Source organism: Sceloporus undulatus, chromosome 3, assembly GCF_019175285.1.
Source record: "Sceloporus undulatus isolate JIND9_A2432 ecotype Alabama chromosome 3, SceUnd_v1.1, whole genome shotgun sequence".
NCBI classification, from domain to species: Eukaryota; Metazoa; Chordata; class Lepidosauria; order Squamata; family Phrynosomatidae; genus Sceloporus; species Sceloporus undulatus.
Window position 1 is genome coordinate 148,546,223 of NC_056524.1, and position 18,678 is coordinate 148,564,900.

At 40.6% G+C, this 18,678-nt stretch overlaps 1 protein-coding gene across 9 annotated transcripts in view; it reads right to left on the reverse strand.

The window, feature by feature from the left end:
• GBF1 (golgi brefeldin A resistant guanine nucleotide exchange factor 1) overlaps positions 1 to 10,897 on the reverse strand; it is a 115,841-nt gene extending 104,944 nt beyond the window's left edge. For 5 of the 9 annotated variants that reach the window (XM_042456454.1, XM_042456456.1, XM_042456453.1 and 2 more), the window contains exons 1-3: positions 10,685 to 10,896; positions 5,124 to 5,229; positions 2,860 to 2,926 (exon numbers count right to left, since the gene is read on the reverse strand). In XM_042456454.1, coding sequence (XP_042312388.1) covers positions 2,860 to 2,926; positions 5,124 to 5,229; positions 10,685 to 10,764 — 253 coding nt within the window. In that variant the 5' untranslated portion in view covers positions 10,765 to 10,896. Of the gene's footprint in view, positions 1 to 2,859; positions 2,927 to 5,123; positions 5,230 to 10,684 lie in introns of all 9 variants that reach the window. The other 4 variants (XM_042456450.1, XM_042456452.1, XM_042456455.1 and 1 more) reach the window with 1 other exon arrangement.
• Positions 10,898 to 18,678: the final 7,781 nt, after the last annotated feature.

The window sequence follows — 18,678 nt, forward strand, 5'->3', positions numbered from 1 at the left end:
ATTAATAGCTGACCAGAGGAATAATAGGGTTCATTTGTATTAGTGAAATTGTTGGATACTTTTGTATTTGCTCTGTAGTTTGAGGCAAGGGAAAGGTATGAAAGCTGCGAACAGAAAGGGGAATGAATTTTCTTTTGTTGCTAGCCTGCTAGCACAGTTCTCACAGGTATTGGAGGGAAATAAGTCATATTTGTGCACTTTGATTTTCTTTGTTTTCGCTCTATGTAACTTGGGAATCCATGTCCTATTGACCACTGTCTGTGGGGAAGGGGCTGCTCATATGCCCAGCAATGGGGAGCTGGATTGCTAGCCAAGGAATAGTCTGGGTTGGGTAGAATTTGTTTGGAGGCCCAATTCTATCTTTGACTGTGAGAGGATGGTGGACACCATCAGAAAAAGGGCTGGGATACTTCTCTGCTGCTTGAAATCTGCTACATCATTTACAACCAATAAAACTTATGCTTTAGCAGCAAATGTCATTGTATGCAGGAGACAAAGAATTCTTGAGGAGGTCTGGAACTACACCCAATTCTGGCACCATACAATACAGAATTTCATTCAGAGTGCAATCCTGGGTAAAGAAACCCTTGCAAAGAGTCTACAGGATACACAGGAAGCCCTGATACATATGCAGAACATAAGATACACTACCAAAACTGTTGGAATACACAGGTAGTACACCTGGGGCAAAATCTAATTGTTAGTCCCAAGCAGAGTTGCTTCCCTGAATCAATTACATCTTACACTTAAGCAACACCATTTATGTTTATGTGAATATACTCTCACTTCAGCTAATAACTGGATTTAGGTCCAAGAAAGCAAATCTATTCTAGAAGTTGGCATAGTGTTAAGAACATGGCAAAAGCATGGGCAGAATGAGAAAGGAGACCTTTGCTAAATCCTTTAACACCACAACAACTGCAGACCACCTCCAGAGTTCAAGGAAGGCAAATCCTTCCAACTGAATACAAGAGAGTTTTTAAAAAAATCTCAGCCCTGTCTACAATGCTACATCAAACCATAAAATATAGCATGTGCAACAAAACACAGTGTATATTTCTGAGTATAAACCTGCAACAGAGAGGCTACAGGACACGTGGTATGGCACTGTATCACTCTGTCTTCTGTGCACACCTAAAAATTCACCAGGCAAGTACCCTGTTCATAAAATGCCTAGAGAAAGGGCACTTCATACAAAACAGCTAGGTCCAGAATACATATAAGAATCAAAGCACATTTCCAAAGCTTATTTAGCTGGAACGTGCACAAGATAATCTGCTTCAGGATCCCAGACAGCAGTGACATTGTTGCAGCAAGAATATAAAACACTAAATCACACTCTAGTCCTAAAACTGAAGAGAAAAGCTAGAGCACCTTGCCCAAATAACCAGGAAAATCATGCTACAAAGTACAACTGTTAAAAAAATTCTTCTTCTTGGCTTGTTTTTTAAAACTTTTTAAAACTGTATTGGTGAAATAATTATTTCTCACCCACAGCTTGAAGAAGGAGGATAAGTATAGATATATACATAGAGTATTCTGTTGAGTAAGGCCACACATTCTATTCCAGTAATTGCCATTCTGGTCCGGCCAAACCCTCCTGACAGAAGCACCACTTGAATGCAGGGAGGAAAACAAACAATCACTATACACAGAAAGAGTTCCACTATATCCTCCTATAGTGAAGAGGTAAGTCCTAGTCACTGCAATCTGCCTACACATACACACACATCATGTGGAAAGTATCAGTTAGTAACCTATTTTAAAACCAGAAAAGACTTAGGAAAAAGGATCAGGATTTAAAAACTTCTACACCAGTCTCATTTGATGAGTTTTGATAACTTCACATAGCTCTAATCTGATTTATCAAGTGGTTAGGACAGTTCAAGATTAGTATGTTTACTTGTGAGAGTAAAAATGCCCTCTGTACTATGTCAAGTTGATAATGGCTTCAGTCCTAAGAGTACCTACAATCTTCACAATCCCATAATATATATCAATATAATCCCCTTAATACAGATTGGGCAGCAGGATTTATATGTTTATTACTTGCCTAATGTTACCTACTAACCTAATGTGAAAGGGAAAACTTTAACTGGTAATCTTTTTATTTAAGGCTCGCTCTCTTAGCCACTATATCATAAAAGATGCTTCTGAATAAATATGACAAAGACTAATTTTAATTCTACTAGTCTCCTGACTATTGCACCTGCTTAGATACACTATTTCACTCCACCAAGACCACTCCTCTTGCTTTCCTTTTTTCCCTCAGTTATAATCACATCTGCTTACCCTTTAGTTTACTGTTTCCCACATGGGATGTCACAACAGTTCATCTCACTGGAAATTCTCTGCATCTTCATTTTCTTAAGTCTCTGACGATGCAGACTGACTTCAGAGTCAATCTTTGAGTTTTCTCTTCTTCCAAACCCAACCTTCTTGTGACATATTACCTGATGAAGAGATCTGCAGATCTCAAGACTTTGCATACAATTCTGAGCATTTTTGGTGACTATAATAAAGGTATTGCCCAACCATGAGTTTTTCTTATGGTCCAACATGACTTAATTTGTATAACTGAACTTAAAAAACAGCTCACTGAAACGCTCACATAAAGTTGCCATACAGATTTTGCAGTAGTCTTTAAAGAGAAGTATGCATGATACAGAGTAAACAAAGAAAATGATGCCACCAATTCTCTCTAAGAAGATTCCTTTATAATCATATGCCACTATATTTTAGGACAAGAAGAATTTGTATGTCTCTGTATGCATTCATTTTTGTAACCCCAACATATATATAAAAAATAAATGCATTGTTATATTCCACTAGATACTCAGAATCAACTTTAAAGCTTACCAGTTATGTTGTTCAACACTTCTTTCAAGACACTGAAGCTGTGCAGCAGAGGATCTCGTTCTTCATCCTAAATATGTGAAAAATTCATTACTGAGTCCAAGCCAGCACCTCAGATCAAAGAAGATTTTTATATGTATTCTTTCAACAAGTTCTTCAATGGGATGTTATTCAGAGATTGCCATCAAATAAGATTTGTCAGGGTAGCTTTTCACTATTTAAGGAAACAGATAACTCATCACTGAAGATAAAATAATAATACGGTTTCCTTTTTTAAAAAAAATCAGTTTATACCTCACCTTTCCACAGTATGGAGATCTTTTCTGTACTATGAAGTCATTGAAAAATCACCTGAGCAGGGGAAATTTTGACTTCACTTTAACGTTGAATGCATGTTTGATGAATCACAAACAGCCACATGGCAAAAGAACTGCTACTTACCTTCATAGCTATAATAATTTAGCCTACAAGGAATTTGCCTTAAGGCAAATATTATACTGTTTTTTCTATTAAGGTGATCAAGGCAACATTACAAAAAAATACTCCCCTAACTTACTATTTTGCATATGCCAATGTCAAACATATTTGGTATAAAAGAAAGGCAGAAGTACTTCTGTGTGGCTTCCCACATCCCTGTCTGGTCTCCTCAGGGCATAGATGGCCAAAGTGGAATTCCCCAAAGATTGTTCAACTGCAGTGCTCTTCAGCCCTAGCTAGGATAGCCAATGGTAAGGAATGCTGGAAGTTTCAGAACAGCAAGAGGAAGGCAACACTTTACTGACACATGTCTTAAGGCGACCATTGCATGGAAACAGCCACATGAGTGGAGATATATTTTAAGCAGAATAAAGGATTCTTCTCATCTACTTTTCCTGGAATTGTTATTTACCACAAGCAATCAAGTGGTGTGTTTTTTTAAACATCTCTACTACTGCTTACATAGCTAAACAATTATTCTGTTTTTAGAATTTTGCTAATTCTAGTTTTAGTTGATCATCTGACAGTGAATGGCTTTAGTTCTAAATATGATGAAACTATCAATTTTCATTCCAGAGATATTCTAACAGGAGTTACACATCTTTTGTAGCTTTCCATTTCAGCTGTTACTGGAAACTAGTATTTATTAGACACATGATGTGATATGAATCTGTACATAAATCAATATCACACACAGCTTTTCTTATTTTCTGGCTCTAATTTTAAGAACTTCCACTCACCAGAGTACAAAAGCAAGGCAAGATGAAAATACTATCATCAAACATACATTTACTTAGAAGTAAATCTTTTTAACAGTGTTTGATTTACAATTAAAGTATGCACAGCACCAGAATATTAACAAGATATAAATTTGCTTCATCATATTTCCTTTTTTCTTCTATCATAGAGCTCAGGATAACATAAAAACTTCACACATCCCTTTTACACTTACAATAACTCTGTACTATAAGGTAGGCTCAGAGAGATTACTGCCTAAGACCACCCAGTGACATGTTCACTGAGTGAAAATATAAACCTGCATTTTTCCTAACTTCAAAATTCCAGAAACTACACTATAATGACTCACTTTCAATAAGGGAATAAGGTAATGAGGTACAGTGAAAGACGTGAACCAAGGAGTCTCTACTGAAACATTAAGATCTCTGGAGGCCTTCTCTCCCTTCTAAACCAGGTTTGTTGCCAGAACCAAAATATGGGGGGGGGGGACTATGTAAACCTTAAGGGAGAAGAGGGATAGCAATGTAAATTTATTTAATTAATTCAGCTATGTATTTATAATAAAACATGGAAATATTTTGTGTAAGATTCAACTACTGTAGTCATTTAGTCATATTCCCAAATTCCCTTCACAGGTCCAAAACACACTACAGAAATAATCCAGTTTGAAACCACTTTAACTGCCCTGGCTCTGTACTAGGGAATCATGGGAATTACAGTTTACTGGGGCACCAGAGCTCTCTGACAGAGAAGGCTAAATGTATCACAAAACTACAGTTCCTAGCATTCCCTAGCATTGAGCCAGGACAGTTAAAGCAGTCTCAAACTGGATTATTTCTGCAGTGTTCTTTGGTCCTTTCTATTATGCAATACAGTATATGTCACACATCAAATAATTTTGTTGGTCACGTTTGCCTGAAGATCAAGCTCATCCACACTATCATATAGTAATTAATTATTCAAGTTCTTCTGGCAAGCTTGCTGTTGAGACGAAAGATGCATTTATCAGGAAGATCCAGAAAGACAGCATACAGCTTTCCAAAATAACTTACCAAGTGTGTATGTGTACTCCATCTTGCACTGCGCTTTATGGCTCCCACTACTGTATTGATTTCACCTTGTACAATGTAAATGTTCTTATCCACAATCCTGACAGACCTAAAATTGAGATATTAAGTTAGTATTGCTTACAGTTAACAAAGGCTAACATTGATATAGTAGTGTCTCCTTATACCAATATTTTCTAAGAACAGGCTATGCAAATTAATATACTTTCAATAACAAAGGAGTAGGATTGTACCCATCTACAGTTTTCATATTCTTTAGTCAAGTAGTCTTTAAAGAAAAGACTTTGAGGGAAATTTCTGTTGACACGATATCAGTCACCTCTACAGCTTGTAAATTTGTCTCAGAACTAACCAATCTGGGAACAGATTTATTAGAAGAGTTATACATTACAGAAAGAATTTGGCAAAGTGTGGCCTGCAGGCATAAATGGCCCTTAGGACCCCTAAGTGTGGCCCTTGGGACCCCCCCCCCCCGCCCCAAAAAAAGATCTCTTCAGCCCCATAACATTTCTTCCAGGAGAAGCAAATGACATGCTGGCTAAAAATGAGTATTCTGGAGACCCTAATGGGATGTTAAAGTCTGTATGCAGCCAAAAGACTGCATGCAGCCAAAGCCTTGCTTTGCCTGTTCGTAGCCTGAACAAAAATGTAACTGCATGGCTGTTCTGTAGGATATTAAAATAAATAAAGACAATGAAGCAAAATTGGAGGTGAAGCAGCCAAGGGAACTTTCTGACATCCCTTGACCTTTACGAAGCATATTTTCAAATCTCAATCGAATGGATGCAGCACCATTTTCTGCATTTTCCATAAGAGCAGTGCCACTAGCAGTACAAGGCCCTGCTCTTTGGACTGCTGTTAGCTCCCAGGATCTTCACCAAAAATGCACATCTACCTGGATCTGGACAACCTGAAAATTCAATCAACCTCTCTTAAGCAAGGCTTGCACAATGTCTAGCTGGTGCTCAGCTCCCTGGATCAACACAGCTTCCTGGTGAACCGTGAGAAAAGTCTCCTCAAGCCATCACAGGAAATCAAGAATTTTGAGGTCCTGATCAATTACCAGTACAAGGCACTGCCCTCTGGACAGTTATCAACTCCTAGGATATCCCAGGTCAGGGTTAGTAGCCCTTCCACAATATAGGAATACACAATATCACAACAACTATCTCCAAGATCAAGGTTACAGCCCCAGTCACTCTTAGCCCTGAGGATCCTATTGTTATCACAATAGAGTGTCTACCGTGGGCACGCTTCCACACTCAATCTCTGCAGTGCTTCCAATTCCATCATCAAGAGCCAATCTCCACAAGGAAGCATCTGATCATCAAAGTTCATTGCTGTCCAGGATGATGATGAAAATCCATGAGCAGGAAGATCTCCACTTCCAGCTTGAGTAGGTGGATCAGGGCATGCATTGCCACCTGCTATGAGATTCCAGCAATCCCACTCCAGGGGCATCACAGCATGTTCTACCAAAATTGCAGCCACTACAGTAGAACTGACTACCAATGCCCCCAATAGAAATTTGCAGGGCAGCCATGTGGAAGTCATCCTCCATATTCATCAAGCATTGTAAACTAGACAGCTTCAACTCTGCCAAGGCTACTTCTGGCAGGACAGTCCTACAACAGGTGGTCAAAACTTAGGTCAGTGGGATGCCAGTCCTACCACCCTAATCAGGGTAGCTTTGGCAAATCCCAAACTACAAGATGTTGCTCCCTGGTCTACTGGGAAAAGGAACACTGTTTCTTACCTGTGATACGTCTGTTTCCAACATCCAGACTCACTCTAAGTGCTGCTGGCATAAGGATGGCTTAGAATGTGCATGGTTCTCCCCCAAGGGAAGCATGCAATTTGCTCCATTTGCCTCTATGCCTGGCTAGTTTCTGTGTTCTACAAATACAGTATTAATAAATTGTTTACATTTTTTTCTGGAGCATTTATTTTTATTAATGTATTTATTGGATTTATATCCCACCTTTCTCCCAAAATGGGATGCAAGGTGGCATCTCTTCAGCTGTACAGTAGGCCCTTGGTATCCACTGGGGTTTGGTTCCAAGATTCTGTAGATACCAAAATCCGTAGATGCTCAAGTCCCATTAAATACAACGGTGTAGTAAAATAATGCCCCTTATATAAAATGTCAAAATCAAGATGTACTTTTGGGAATTTACATATTTTTAAAAATATTTTCAAGCCATGGAAGTTTGAATCCAAGGATAAAGAATCCATGGATACACAGGGACAACTGTATTAGCAACTTGCCTTCATGAAGAAGGTCTTTCTTCCTATCTGGAGTGGGAGGAGCAGACATATTACAGGTAAGAACCAATGTTCCTTTTTCAGGGTTTTATGGTATTAGCATTGTGCAACAGATATGATCTTAGCAACTACACACCAACAGAAGCTCCTACTCTTGAAGAGCAGCTCCACACAAAGCACATTGCAGCAATCAACATGCAACATAACTGGATGACTACAGCGGAGTCACATTGACTCGGGAAAGGTAATAGCGGGAATACAAACCAAAACTGTGCAAAAGTATTCTTATCCATCACTGCCACACTAGAGTCTAGGTACAAACCAAAGTCAAGCTGTAGTCCCAGATTACGAATCTAACCTTTTGAAAATAATGCAGTCTTTCCAAGAATAAATTGAATCCCAATCCCTAGGCCAGACTTTCTGTTGATCAGTAGCATCACCATCTTGTCATAGGATAATTTTACACTGTTCATTCTCATCCTTCCCCTTACTGAACCATCTCAGCATTCAAGGGTACCAACTGCTTCCCATGTATTAGGTGACAAGTATTTAAAAAGCTGTCAAGACGGATCTCTTCCAGCAGGCCTTTCCTGAATAATACCATCCGGTTATAGAGTGATTGCCCCCTCACTCCATGTACTATGCTGCCACACTGCCCATATTATGTTTTATTAGATATTTTAATACTTAATTTTAACTGTATTATGTTTAATTCTTTTTTTAGGGGGGATGTTGAGAGTTAATATTGTATTCGGATGTTTTAACTTGTTGTTAGCCGCTTTGATTGATTGTTTTATTACTGAAAAGGGGGATAAAAATAAAAGTTTTGTTTATTTATTATTTAAGTAGCAGGTATACTTCACTCAAAAGCATAGATATTTCACTCAAATGTAGCTTCTCTCCCTCTCTCTCTCTCTCTCTCATATGTATATACATATATGTATATATATGTAAGTATATATGTATATATGTAAGTTAAGCAGCATACAAGACAGAATAGACGCTATAAACTAAAGGCCGTACTGTCACAGTGATGTTTCAGCACCACTTTTGGATACAAATGAAAATATGGTGCAGCTGATCAGGTGGTACAGAAAGGTACAACAACAAATGGCACTGAAAGCTTATAAAAAATCTAGGAGAGCTAAAATAGCTGTATTCTTCCCATTCAGTCCCCAATACAAATCATCTACAAAATATATATTTTACTGTTCTTTTTTTTATTATGCATTGCATGTTTTTGACAAACTCACATGCAAATTTAGGTTTTCAGGTGCTGTTTCATAGATTCCTTATAGAACTGTATCCTTCTTTACTAATATTTCCATTGTACTGACAATGGCCTGTTACAGGCTGCCAAAATAAAGCTGCTTCGGGTCTCTTTGGAGGTATGCTATTTAAATGATGCATGGGTCCTAAGAGTCTGGAGGTCGCGCCAAAGCCACACTCCATTCCTAAGCACTGGAGTGCAGCTTTGGTGCAGCTTCCGGAGTCTTAGGACCCATGCATCATTTAAATAGCATACCTCCAAAGAGACCCCAAGCAGCTTTATTTTGGCAGTCTGTAACAGGCCTACGTGCCCTTGAAACATAAATATTAATCCGCTTCAAAAACAACTGGTAACCTGCTTTTAGTATTATATTTATTTAAATATGACATGGTATGTTATATATCTCAATTCCTTTGAGATGAATTAAGTAACAGCATTTTGCTAATATACTTTTTCAAGTTCTACTTATATTACAAGGAATTTTAATTTCTATATTGATTATTTTATAAGACATATTTGGGGAGGTTTCTCTTCAAATGAAAGTGTTCCTTTTTAACTTTAAAACCTTTACCAACAGTCAAAAGGTGCTTTAAAAATAAACTGTTGAAGTACACTTGTCCCTCCACTTTTGCAGCTTTGACTTTTGTGGATCTGATTATTCATGGATTTCATTAATATGTTCTCTCTGGGAATATCTAGGTCTTCCAGTGCAGCTCTATGGTCAATTTTAACCAAAAGTCGCACTGAAGGATCTAGAAATTGCTAGAGAGAACACTCCGCTAGGGATTTGTAGCTCATCCAGCACAATTCTGTGATCAATGTCTGGCAGATGTTGACCACAGATTTGAACTGGAGGATGTAGAGATTCCTAGAGAGGTGTTCTCTCAGGTAAAAGCATGGTGGTTTTGTAGTTTTTCCCTCAAGTTCAGTGACAGTAACAGCAACAATAATGAATATTAAACACAGAGTATTCTTTTTTTGTTTTTGTTACATGTCTTTAAGCCAACTCTGATTTATAGAGATCATATCATAGGATATACTTGGTAAGACTTATTCACAAGAAGCTTGCCCTGGCCTGCCTCTGAGGCTGAGAAAGTGGGATCTCCCAGAGTCCTAGTCCAACATTCAAACAGCAGTATCGCACTGGTTCTGTTTATACAGCCCCCCCCCAAATGTTTCATGGATACTTCCAACACATACTAAAACCCATTTTGCCAATGTTCATTTAACCCTGTTCTGTTTCAACAGCATTAGCACTTATCTATGTAAATCCATAAGGAACTACTATATACACATTTGGCAAAGCAGAACAGTTGGGCAGGTTAAAGACGTTGTAGAGTCAAAGTACCTATCTTCAATTCCACCTGGAAGAGGAAGGGAAAGGTGGAGGCCTCATCTACCTAGAACCAAAGGTATGTTAAGACTTTGTTGTGTGCCTTCAAGTAGTTTCCGACTTATGGCAACCCTATGTGGCATAGTGGTTTGAGACTTGGACTAAGACTCTGGAAACTGGGGTTCAATTCCCAGTTCTGCCATGAAACATTCGGAGGAACTTCCTGACAGTAAGGAACCAAACCCCAGCGGATAACAAGGATCCACTGTAGTCCAGAGAGGCCTAAGAGCTCTTTGGCTGGGGATTCTGAATGCCCCTCCTTAAACTACAAATCCCAGAATGCAACAGGAGGAGGCAGCCAGAGCAGTTTAAAGTGGGATAGGAGCTCTATAAGAGTTCCTGCATGGCTGAATGGGGTTGGGCTGGATGGCCCTTAGGGTCTCTTCCAACTCTATGATTCTAGTGAGGCCTAAAAGCTTTCTGGCTGAGGAATCTGAACGCCCCCTCCTTGAACTACAAATCCCAGGATGCAACAGGAGGAGGCAGCCAAGGCATTTTAAAGTGGAATGGCAAAACTATAAGAGGGCAGTGCAGGAACCCAGCAACTCTTATGGTCTTAATGGCAGTAAGTAAGCCCCTGCGAGGCAAAGGACGCTGCAGTCTGGGTGCCTCACTCACCCCTCCATCCACCCAGCATCCAAAATGGCGGCGCTCCCGGGCGGCGGCGGCGGCTGTGGCGAGGAGGTCCTTCTGCGCATGCCTGGACTCGGGACCCCCTGCGAAGCCCCCCTGCGCCGAGGAAGGGTCTCTCTTTCTCTCTCAGCGAGGCCAGGAACCGGCTCCCTTCCTCTCACTGACGTGGAAACACAGCACACCCTACCGCGCTGCTTGGTTACGGCCAACCCCTCCCGACCAATGGGGAGCCGCTCCGCGATGACGGAATGGGCTGCCGTCCAATAGGAGCGGCTCAGAGGGAAGGGCTGGGCGGTGACGGAGACAATCGCAGCGACGACGGACACCCCCGACAGCCAATCAGCTGTTCGAGTGGGCAGGCGTAGCGGCCGGGAAAGGGCAAAGTCACGCTAGGTTGCGCTGCAAACCCTGGGTGCCGCGGTGCATTCTGGGACTTGGGCTTGTCGATTGTGGGATAGGCGTGACGTCACGTTTTTGGTGGGGCTTGTTGTCCTCTGGTCTTTGGTTTTGCAACCACACTGGAGAAATAACCCGGTTTGGCACCGGTTTAGTTCTTGGGTCCTTTCTATGGAATTCTGGGAGTTGGAGTTTGTTGTGGGGCCTCTGGGCCCCACAACAAACTCCAACTCCCAGAATTCCATAGCAAAGAGGCAGACAAAGTGTTAAAGAGTTTGGCAAGGGAGGCAACTCTCTTTCCTGCCTGGTCAGCAGCCCCACAAAACCCAGAAGGCAGCCCTTTCCCTCCACAGGCCACAGCAGACCACCTTGCCCTCCAGTCCCACCCTTGACCTGTGCTATGTTCCCTGCCCCAGAAGGAAGCACAGGACAGGGCACCAGGAGGGAAGAGAGGGCAAGGTAAGCAGTGGTGTGCCAGGCACTGCCACCACCCAACAAATGCTTCCAGGTATGGCAGGGCTGATGGCTAGGCAAAGCAGAACGGCAACAGTGGCAGAGGCAGCCCAGACCTTTCCTTTGTACACCCCTTTGCCAGCTTGGCCAGAAGCCCTTGCCAGACCCAGAAGCAGAGGTGGCTTGACTGTCGGATCAAGGGAGGCCACCCTACCAAAGATTCACCCACCTCTGAGGTTTCACCTGATGTGGTCCACATACCCTGCACACCCCTCATAACGCCCTGGTGCCTGGACAAACATGGGCAGTCTCCACAGTCAAAAAGCTATGGCTCCTATGGATCGTCAAGAGATGGAAATTGCATGCCTTCGTTGTTGCCCTAATAAAAGGGTGCAGAGATAAGCAGTCATCCAGCAACACTACCTTACTCATAGCTATATCACTGTGTAGCTACATGGATGTGCAGAACACAGGTACAAAGAAGCATTTCTTCCTGAAGTTCAGAGTGCCATAGCTAATTTAGGGCTTGATACAGTACGTAGGAGCTTGATACAGTACGCAAGAGACAGGGACGTAGCCAGGATTTTAGGAAGGGGGGGTCCAGACTAAGTGCCACCATTATAATGGGGCTTGTGTGAGGCGGTGCAGCAGCACACACCATTCATTTTTCTAATGGAAGGGGAGGGTCTGGACCTCAAGAACCCCCCCCCCTTGGCTACGTCTCAGCAAGAGATGTGTGGAAATATCATGTTGCTGAATGAAACATGTCTCTCTGCACAAAGCTCCCCCTCCTTCCTAGCACTGTGTTATTTCAGACTTCTCAAACCTTAATAAGCACAGCCAGCTGTTTTTTCTCAACAGAACGTACACTATAGTATAACAGCTGTGAGGCACACAGGTGTTCTCCTTCCAGATGTTATTTCTGGATATGCAATTCATTTAATGTCAACAGTAAACACTACTGTCCTGTCCGCTGCTGCTCTGTGAACTATCCCCCGCTCCTGGCTGCCCACAGCTATTTGCTGAGCTGCTGGAATTCCACAGGCCCCAGAAAGCAGGCAGAGCAATGCAACTGGAAACAGGAAGGGTAACGCTCAAAAGCAGAAAGCTAGGGGGAAGCCCATTGTTTTTTCCCAGTAATGGAGGAGTGGTTCCACATTCCTCCTCATGATTGAGATGGTCATCTTCCAGGACTTGAGTTTTAGGAAGCCCAAAGGACCCCTACCTCCCACCCCTGTCAGCTTATCAAATGTATACAAATTGAGTTACGAGTCTACTCTATCTTGGAGCCAGGCGACTTTGGCTACCTAAGGGTTCTTCCTAGAGCTCTAAATACTTTGCCTCAAAGAATCATGGAGTCATAGACTTGGAAGAGACCACAACTTGATTTCATGCACTGCGTACATTTTTGTGTATGTGTGTGCATATATATATATATATATATATATATATATATATTATTTAAAAAGCCCTAAATGGCTTGGGTCCAGAATACTTAAGGGAACACCTTCTTCCATACTGTCCACCCCGCACACCAAGGGCCTCAGGAAAGAATCTACAGCCTCTTACAGACTGCCAAAATAAAGCTGCTTGGGGTCTCTTTGGAGGTATGCTATTTAAATGATGCATGGGTCCTAAGAGTCCAGAGGTCGCACCAAAGCCACACTCCATTCCTAAGCACTGAAGTGCAGCTTTGGTGCAGCTTCCGGATTCTTAGGATGCATGCATCATTTAAACAGTACTCCTCCAAAGAGACCCCAAACAGCTTTATTTTGGCAGTCTGTAACAGACCTACTTCAGACAAAAAGAGCTAGACTAACTTCTGTCACCCAAAGGACCTTCTCTATTGCTGCTCCGAAGTTATGGAATGACCTGCTGGAGGAGATCTGCCACATTTCTACTCTTACAGCCTTTAAGGAGACTCTTAAGATGGATCTCTTCCAGCAGGCCTTCCCAACCTAGCTCCTCTCCCCACATACTTACGTCACTCTGTCCACCAATTCTTCACTAATTTTAACACTATTGCATTTCATTGCTTTTTAAATTGTGATTATTTAATTGTAGTTTTAGTATTGAGATGGGGGATTGGGAAGGGACTAATTCTTGATTGTTACTGTATTTCCTATGTATTTTTATTGCTGTAACCTGCCCAGATTCTTTGTGATTGGGCAGGCTACAAATAAATAATTTATTATTATTATTATTATTATTATTATTATTATTATTATTATTATTAATGTTATAAATTCAACAGTGATAAAATAAACATTGAGAAGGATTAAGCTGTGTTCCCTTTCTAATTTCTTTAGTTTCCAATACTGCACACAAGTACTGTGCAAAGTTGCTAAACTCCTTTCAGTCAATTTTCTTTACTATCAGTTAATCCAATTTAACTAGTTTTAGTACACAGAGAGATCTTGTAGCACCTTTGAGACTAAGTAGAATAAAGAAATTGGCTGCTCTGCCTGGCACTAAACTCCAGTGGCTTCCAATAGAGCAAATATCTCCATGAGAAATGTCGGTCTTCTAGCACAGTCCTTCTAAATCTCTTTAGGATGGTGGACCACTCTGAGAATCTACCAAAAGCTTTGGCACTCCTCCCTAGATATATACACTTAAGCACAATTTCCAAAGTAATGGGAAATAAATGTAAGTGGTGATTATTTATTTTATTTTATTTTTGCAGCTAGTTCATGGAACCACTTAATTCCATCCATGGACCCCAGGTTAAGAACCTCTGCTTTAGAGGTTTGTAATTTGGATGACGAATGGAAATCAGATAGTTAGAGAATTGACATTAGCAATCCAGAGAGCACTCCAATATTTGTAACCAGGATTATGAAAACATTAATGTGATGGCTTCCTTTTCTATTAATTCACCCTCCACTTCCACCTTCTCTGTTACTAATGATAGTACAGGGTTGAGGGAAATTACATGGGAAGTGAAGTGACCAAAGACCAAAAGTTCTAAATTTGCATGAATGTGTGTATAGAACACACATTCAATACATGTGGATCCTATCTCTTTTCATCATGGAACTGAAGGTGACATACATAAAATAGTTACAGCTTTGCCTTCAGGCACTGATCGTAGTCAGACCTGCTTAGCTCCAGCAAAGGGCTGCATCTTGTACTCTCTGACTGTTTTGATACAGCAAACTTTCATCTTTTGAATGTGCTCGCTTTTCCATTTGCTAGCAAAGAATATATGGGAAACAGTTTATCAGACAAGGGAAATTGGAAGTATAATCCAATGGCAATCTGAATGTAATCATGGGGTTTAACGTTATTGCGTGATAACCCACTACACGCAAATTCGGGCAATGGGAAGTCAGTCCAAACGCAATCATGTGGTTTCACATTATTGTGTGGTAGACTGCCTCACGCAAATTCAAGCAATGGCATGCTATCTTCGGGCAATGGGAAGCCAGTTCGAACGCAATGCGCATTCATGTAGCAGTTTATCACACGTGAGGAATTTCTCTTAATTTTGAATGAAAAGAGAGTGGGGCCAGAATGCATTTACGTGAATTTGCTAGTTCAGCGAATTTATGTGAATTCGAATTGCGTTCAGGCTGACTTCCCATTGCCCGAAAATAGCAAGCCATTGCCCGAATTTGCATGTGGCAGTCTATCACGCAATAACGTGAAACCCCATGACTGACTTCCCATTGCCCGAATTTGCGTATAATGGGTTATCATGCAATAATGTTAAACCCCATTACAGTATTGTGTTCCGATTGCCATTGGATTATACTTCCAATTTCCCTTGTCCGATAAACTCTGTATTGCGCTAAACTAGTGACTTTAAGTAATAATAATAAAATAAATAATAAAATCTTTATTTCTATACCGCTTTTCCTGGCAGACCAAAGCAGTTTACAAGTTTAAGACAGATGTACATTATAACATATTACAATATAAATACATTTCATTAGAGCATCATAAAAACAGCTGGCATATCAGCCGAAGCTGAAGTGAATGTGTTCTGGCCCACCTTTCTTTTCATTCGAATTTAAGAGAAATTCCTCCCGTTTGATAAACTCTCCAGTGTGTGTTAATTTCTGCCCATAAAAATAATATGCCTCTGAATATGTCTGATTGCTGCTTTAGGAAAACCATATAGATGCAGTTTTAGAAACAAAACATTTATATCAATGAATTGATGAGGTATTGCATCTATCAGTGCTTGTTTTCTGTTTCCTCTCATTTAAGCAAGCATATTTTGCTAGTGAAAGTCCCAAACACTCTGCGGAAATAATCCAGTTTGAGACCACTTTAATAACTGCCCTGGCTCTGAAAGAGAAAACTAAGGAAAGTTATGAAAAAGAGTGGGATTGTCTTAATTTATACGAAAAGAAAATGAATTTAATGAAAACTAGTGTGAGACAGAATACAGTTTTATATTTTATTTTACCTGTATATTATTTTTGAATATCACTATTAATAATATGAGAGTATAGTTCTTTGAGTACAACAAATGGGGAGAGTTTAATAAGTTATCATGTTGAAGGTAGATCCACTTGTAATGGAAGTATGGATAGAAGGTTTAATTTTACTAGATATCTTTTGTAATATGAGTGATTGTATGTATGTAATTGTATAGATTTTATGTAATTGTTTTGTTTTTTGATGTTGTCTTTATATATATTTTGTATTATGTGAAATAAAATTATGTATTTAAAAAACTGCCCTGGCTCAGTGCTAGGGAATCCTGGGAGTTGTACTTTATTGTGGCCACAGACCTCTCTGACAGAGAAGGTTAAGTGTCTCGCAAAACTACAGTTCCCAGAATTCCCTAGTATTGAGCCAGAGCAATTAAAGTGGTCTCAAAGTGGATTATTTCTGCAGCGTGTTTGGGACCTTAGACGCTGTAATGTTTCCCATAATTTTATGCAACATTCTGCACAAGATGCTAAGAATTCTAAAGAAAATGATTGTTTTACATCCACTAATGAATATAATGAATCTTGTTTTGTATCCACTAATGAATGAATATTCATTCAATATATATAATTCCAGCTTTCACTGTGATATGGAAAAGGTGCAGAAGTCCTATTCCCAACTCTATGCTGTGTTTCAGATCACTTCATCCTGTCTTTCCACTGGCTTGTTCACTGTGTGTATTGGAGAGATGTATGCCAAAGGTACACTTTTCATAGATGTCTGTCAACAACATTGCTATGGTTTGAACTGGAAGCAATGCTCTCTCTCTCTCAATCTCAATAGAAACAGCAGGGTCTGGAAGTGCCCAGAGGAGGAAAGGCCTGGAAATCCTTTATTCTTCACTGGACTTTATCACACAGGAAGAATTTCTCTTAATTTTGAATGAAAAGAAAGTGAGGACAGAATGCATTCATGTGAATTCACTAGTTCAGCTAATTTACGTGAATTCGAATTGCTTTTGAACTGACTTCCCATTGCCCGAAAATAGCAGGCTATTGCCCAAATTTGCGAGTGGTAGTCTATCACCCCCATGAAACCCCATGATTGCATTCGGTCTGACTTCCTGTTGCCTGAAATTGCGTGTGGTAGCCTATCACGCAATAATGTGAAACCCCATGATTGTATTCAGATTGCCATTGGATTATACTTCCAATTTCCCTTGTCTGATAAACTTGTTCGTTGATCTGTTGAGAAAGTGTGTTAAAAAAAATGACAAGAAGCTTTGGACCCCAAACCAGGCCTCATCTGGTGCAGCTGAAGTTTTGAAGAGGAAAAGCAGAGAGAGAGGTGTTCAGGACAGGCCTTATTATTGAATGAGAATGCTTTTGCACCTCTGGATTAAAGGAGGAACCAGGACCCAAAAAAACAGTCAAAGTCTCATCTCTAAGAACTGCTGCACTTTCTATTGAGGGGGAGAGTATCTGGCAGAATAATCAGATTTGACTCCACTTTAGCTGCCACGGCTCAAGGCTATGGAATTCTGGGAAGTTTGTGGTGGCACTGAATTAATAGAAAAGGAAGCCTCATTAATGTTTTCATAATCCTGTTTACAAATATCAGAGCATTGGAGATCTGTCAGGATTGCTAATGTTGATGCTCTAACTATCTGAGCCCCTAGACTGGTTTTTGGGTCCCAGTTCCTCCTTTAATCCAAGGGATTAAATTCAAAGCATCCAAAGCATCCCTCTCTCTTTGCTTTCCCTCTTCAAAAGCTTCAGCTGCACCAGATGAGACCAAATGCACTACCCTGGTTTGGGGGTCCAAAGCTTCTTGTCAGGTCAACGCACTTTTTAACATTCTCTCTCTCACACACACACCAGATTGACAAAAGAAGGTGGCTGCAATAAACTACACTTCCCAGAATCCCATAGCCTTGAGCCATGGCAACTAAATCCTGCAGTGCAGATGCAGCCTCCTTGGTTTAGAGTGCAATTCCTTCCCTTCCCATGCTCTCTATTCCTGCAATGTTCATGCAGCTTCCTTGGTTTAGAACAGTGATTCCCAAACTGTCCCCATTAAGAGATTTTGGACTTCTTTTATATATTTGATTGATTGTGATGTTATGATACCAACAAAAATATGTTTTAAAAAAAGAAAGAGCATGAGAGGGGAAGATATTGCACTCTAAACCAATGGTCCCCAAACTGTGCTCTTTAAGGGAATTTGGGACTTCAGCTCCCCAAAGCATCAGCCATGTTGGCCAATAGTGTGGGATTCTGGGAGCTGAAGTCTAAAATTCCCTTAAAAAGCAGAGTTTGGGGGTCACTGGTTTAGAGTGCAATTCCTTCCCTCTCATGCTCTGTCTTCCTGCAATATTCATGCAGCCTCCTTAGTTTTAGAGTCATTCCTTCCCATCTGATGCTCCTCCAATCTTCTCCAATCCTCATGCAGATTCATACTCTTCCAATCTCCATGCGGCCTCCTTGTTTTAATTCTTTGCTCTCTCGTGCTCTTTCTTCCTGCAATGTTCATGCAGCTTCCTTAATGTTAGAGTATCATTCCTTTCTCTCTCATGCTCTTTCTTCCCCTGGCAGACTGGAGGAGGGCAAACGTTGTCCCCATCTTCAAAAAGGGAGAAAAGAGGATCTCAACAATTATCATCCAGTTAGTCTGACATCTATACCAGGAAAAATTCTGGAGCAGATCATTAAACAGAGAGTGTGTGAACATCTAGAAGGCAATTC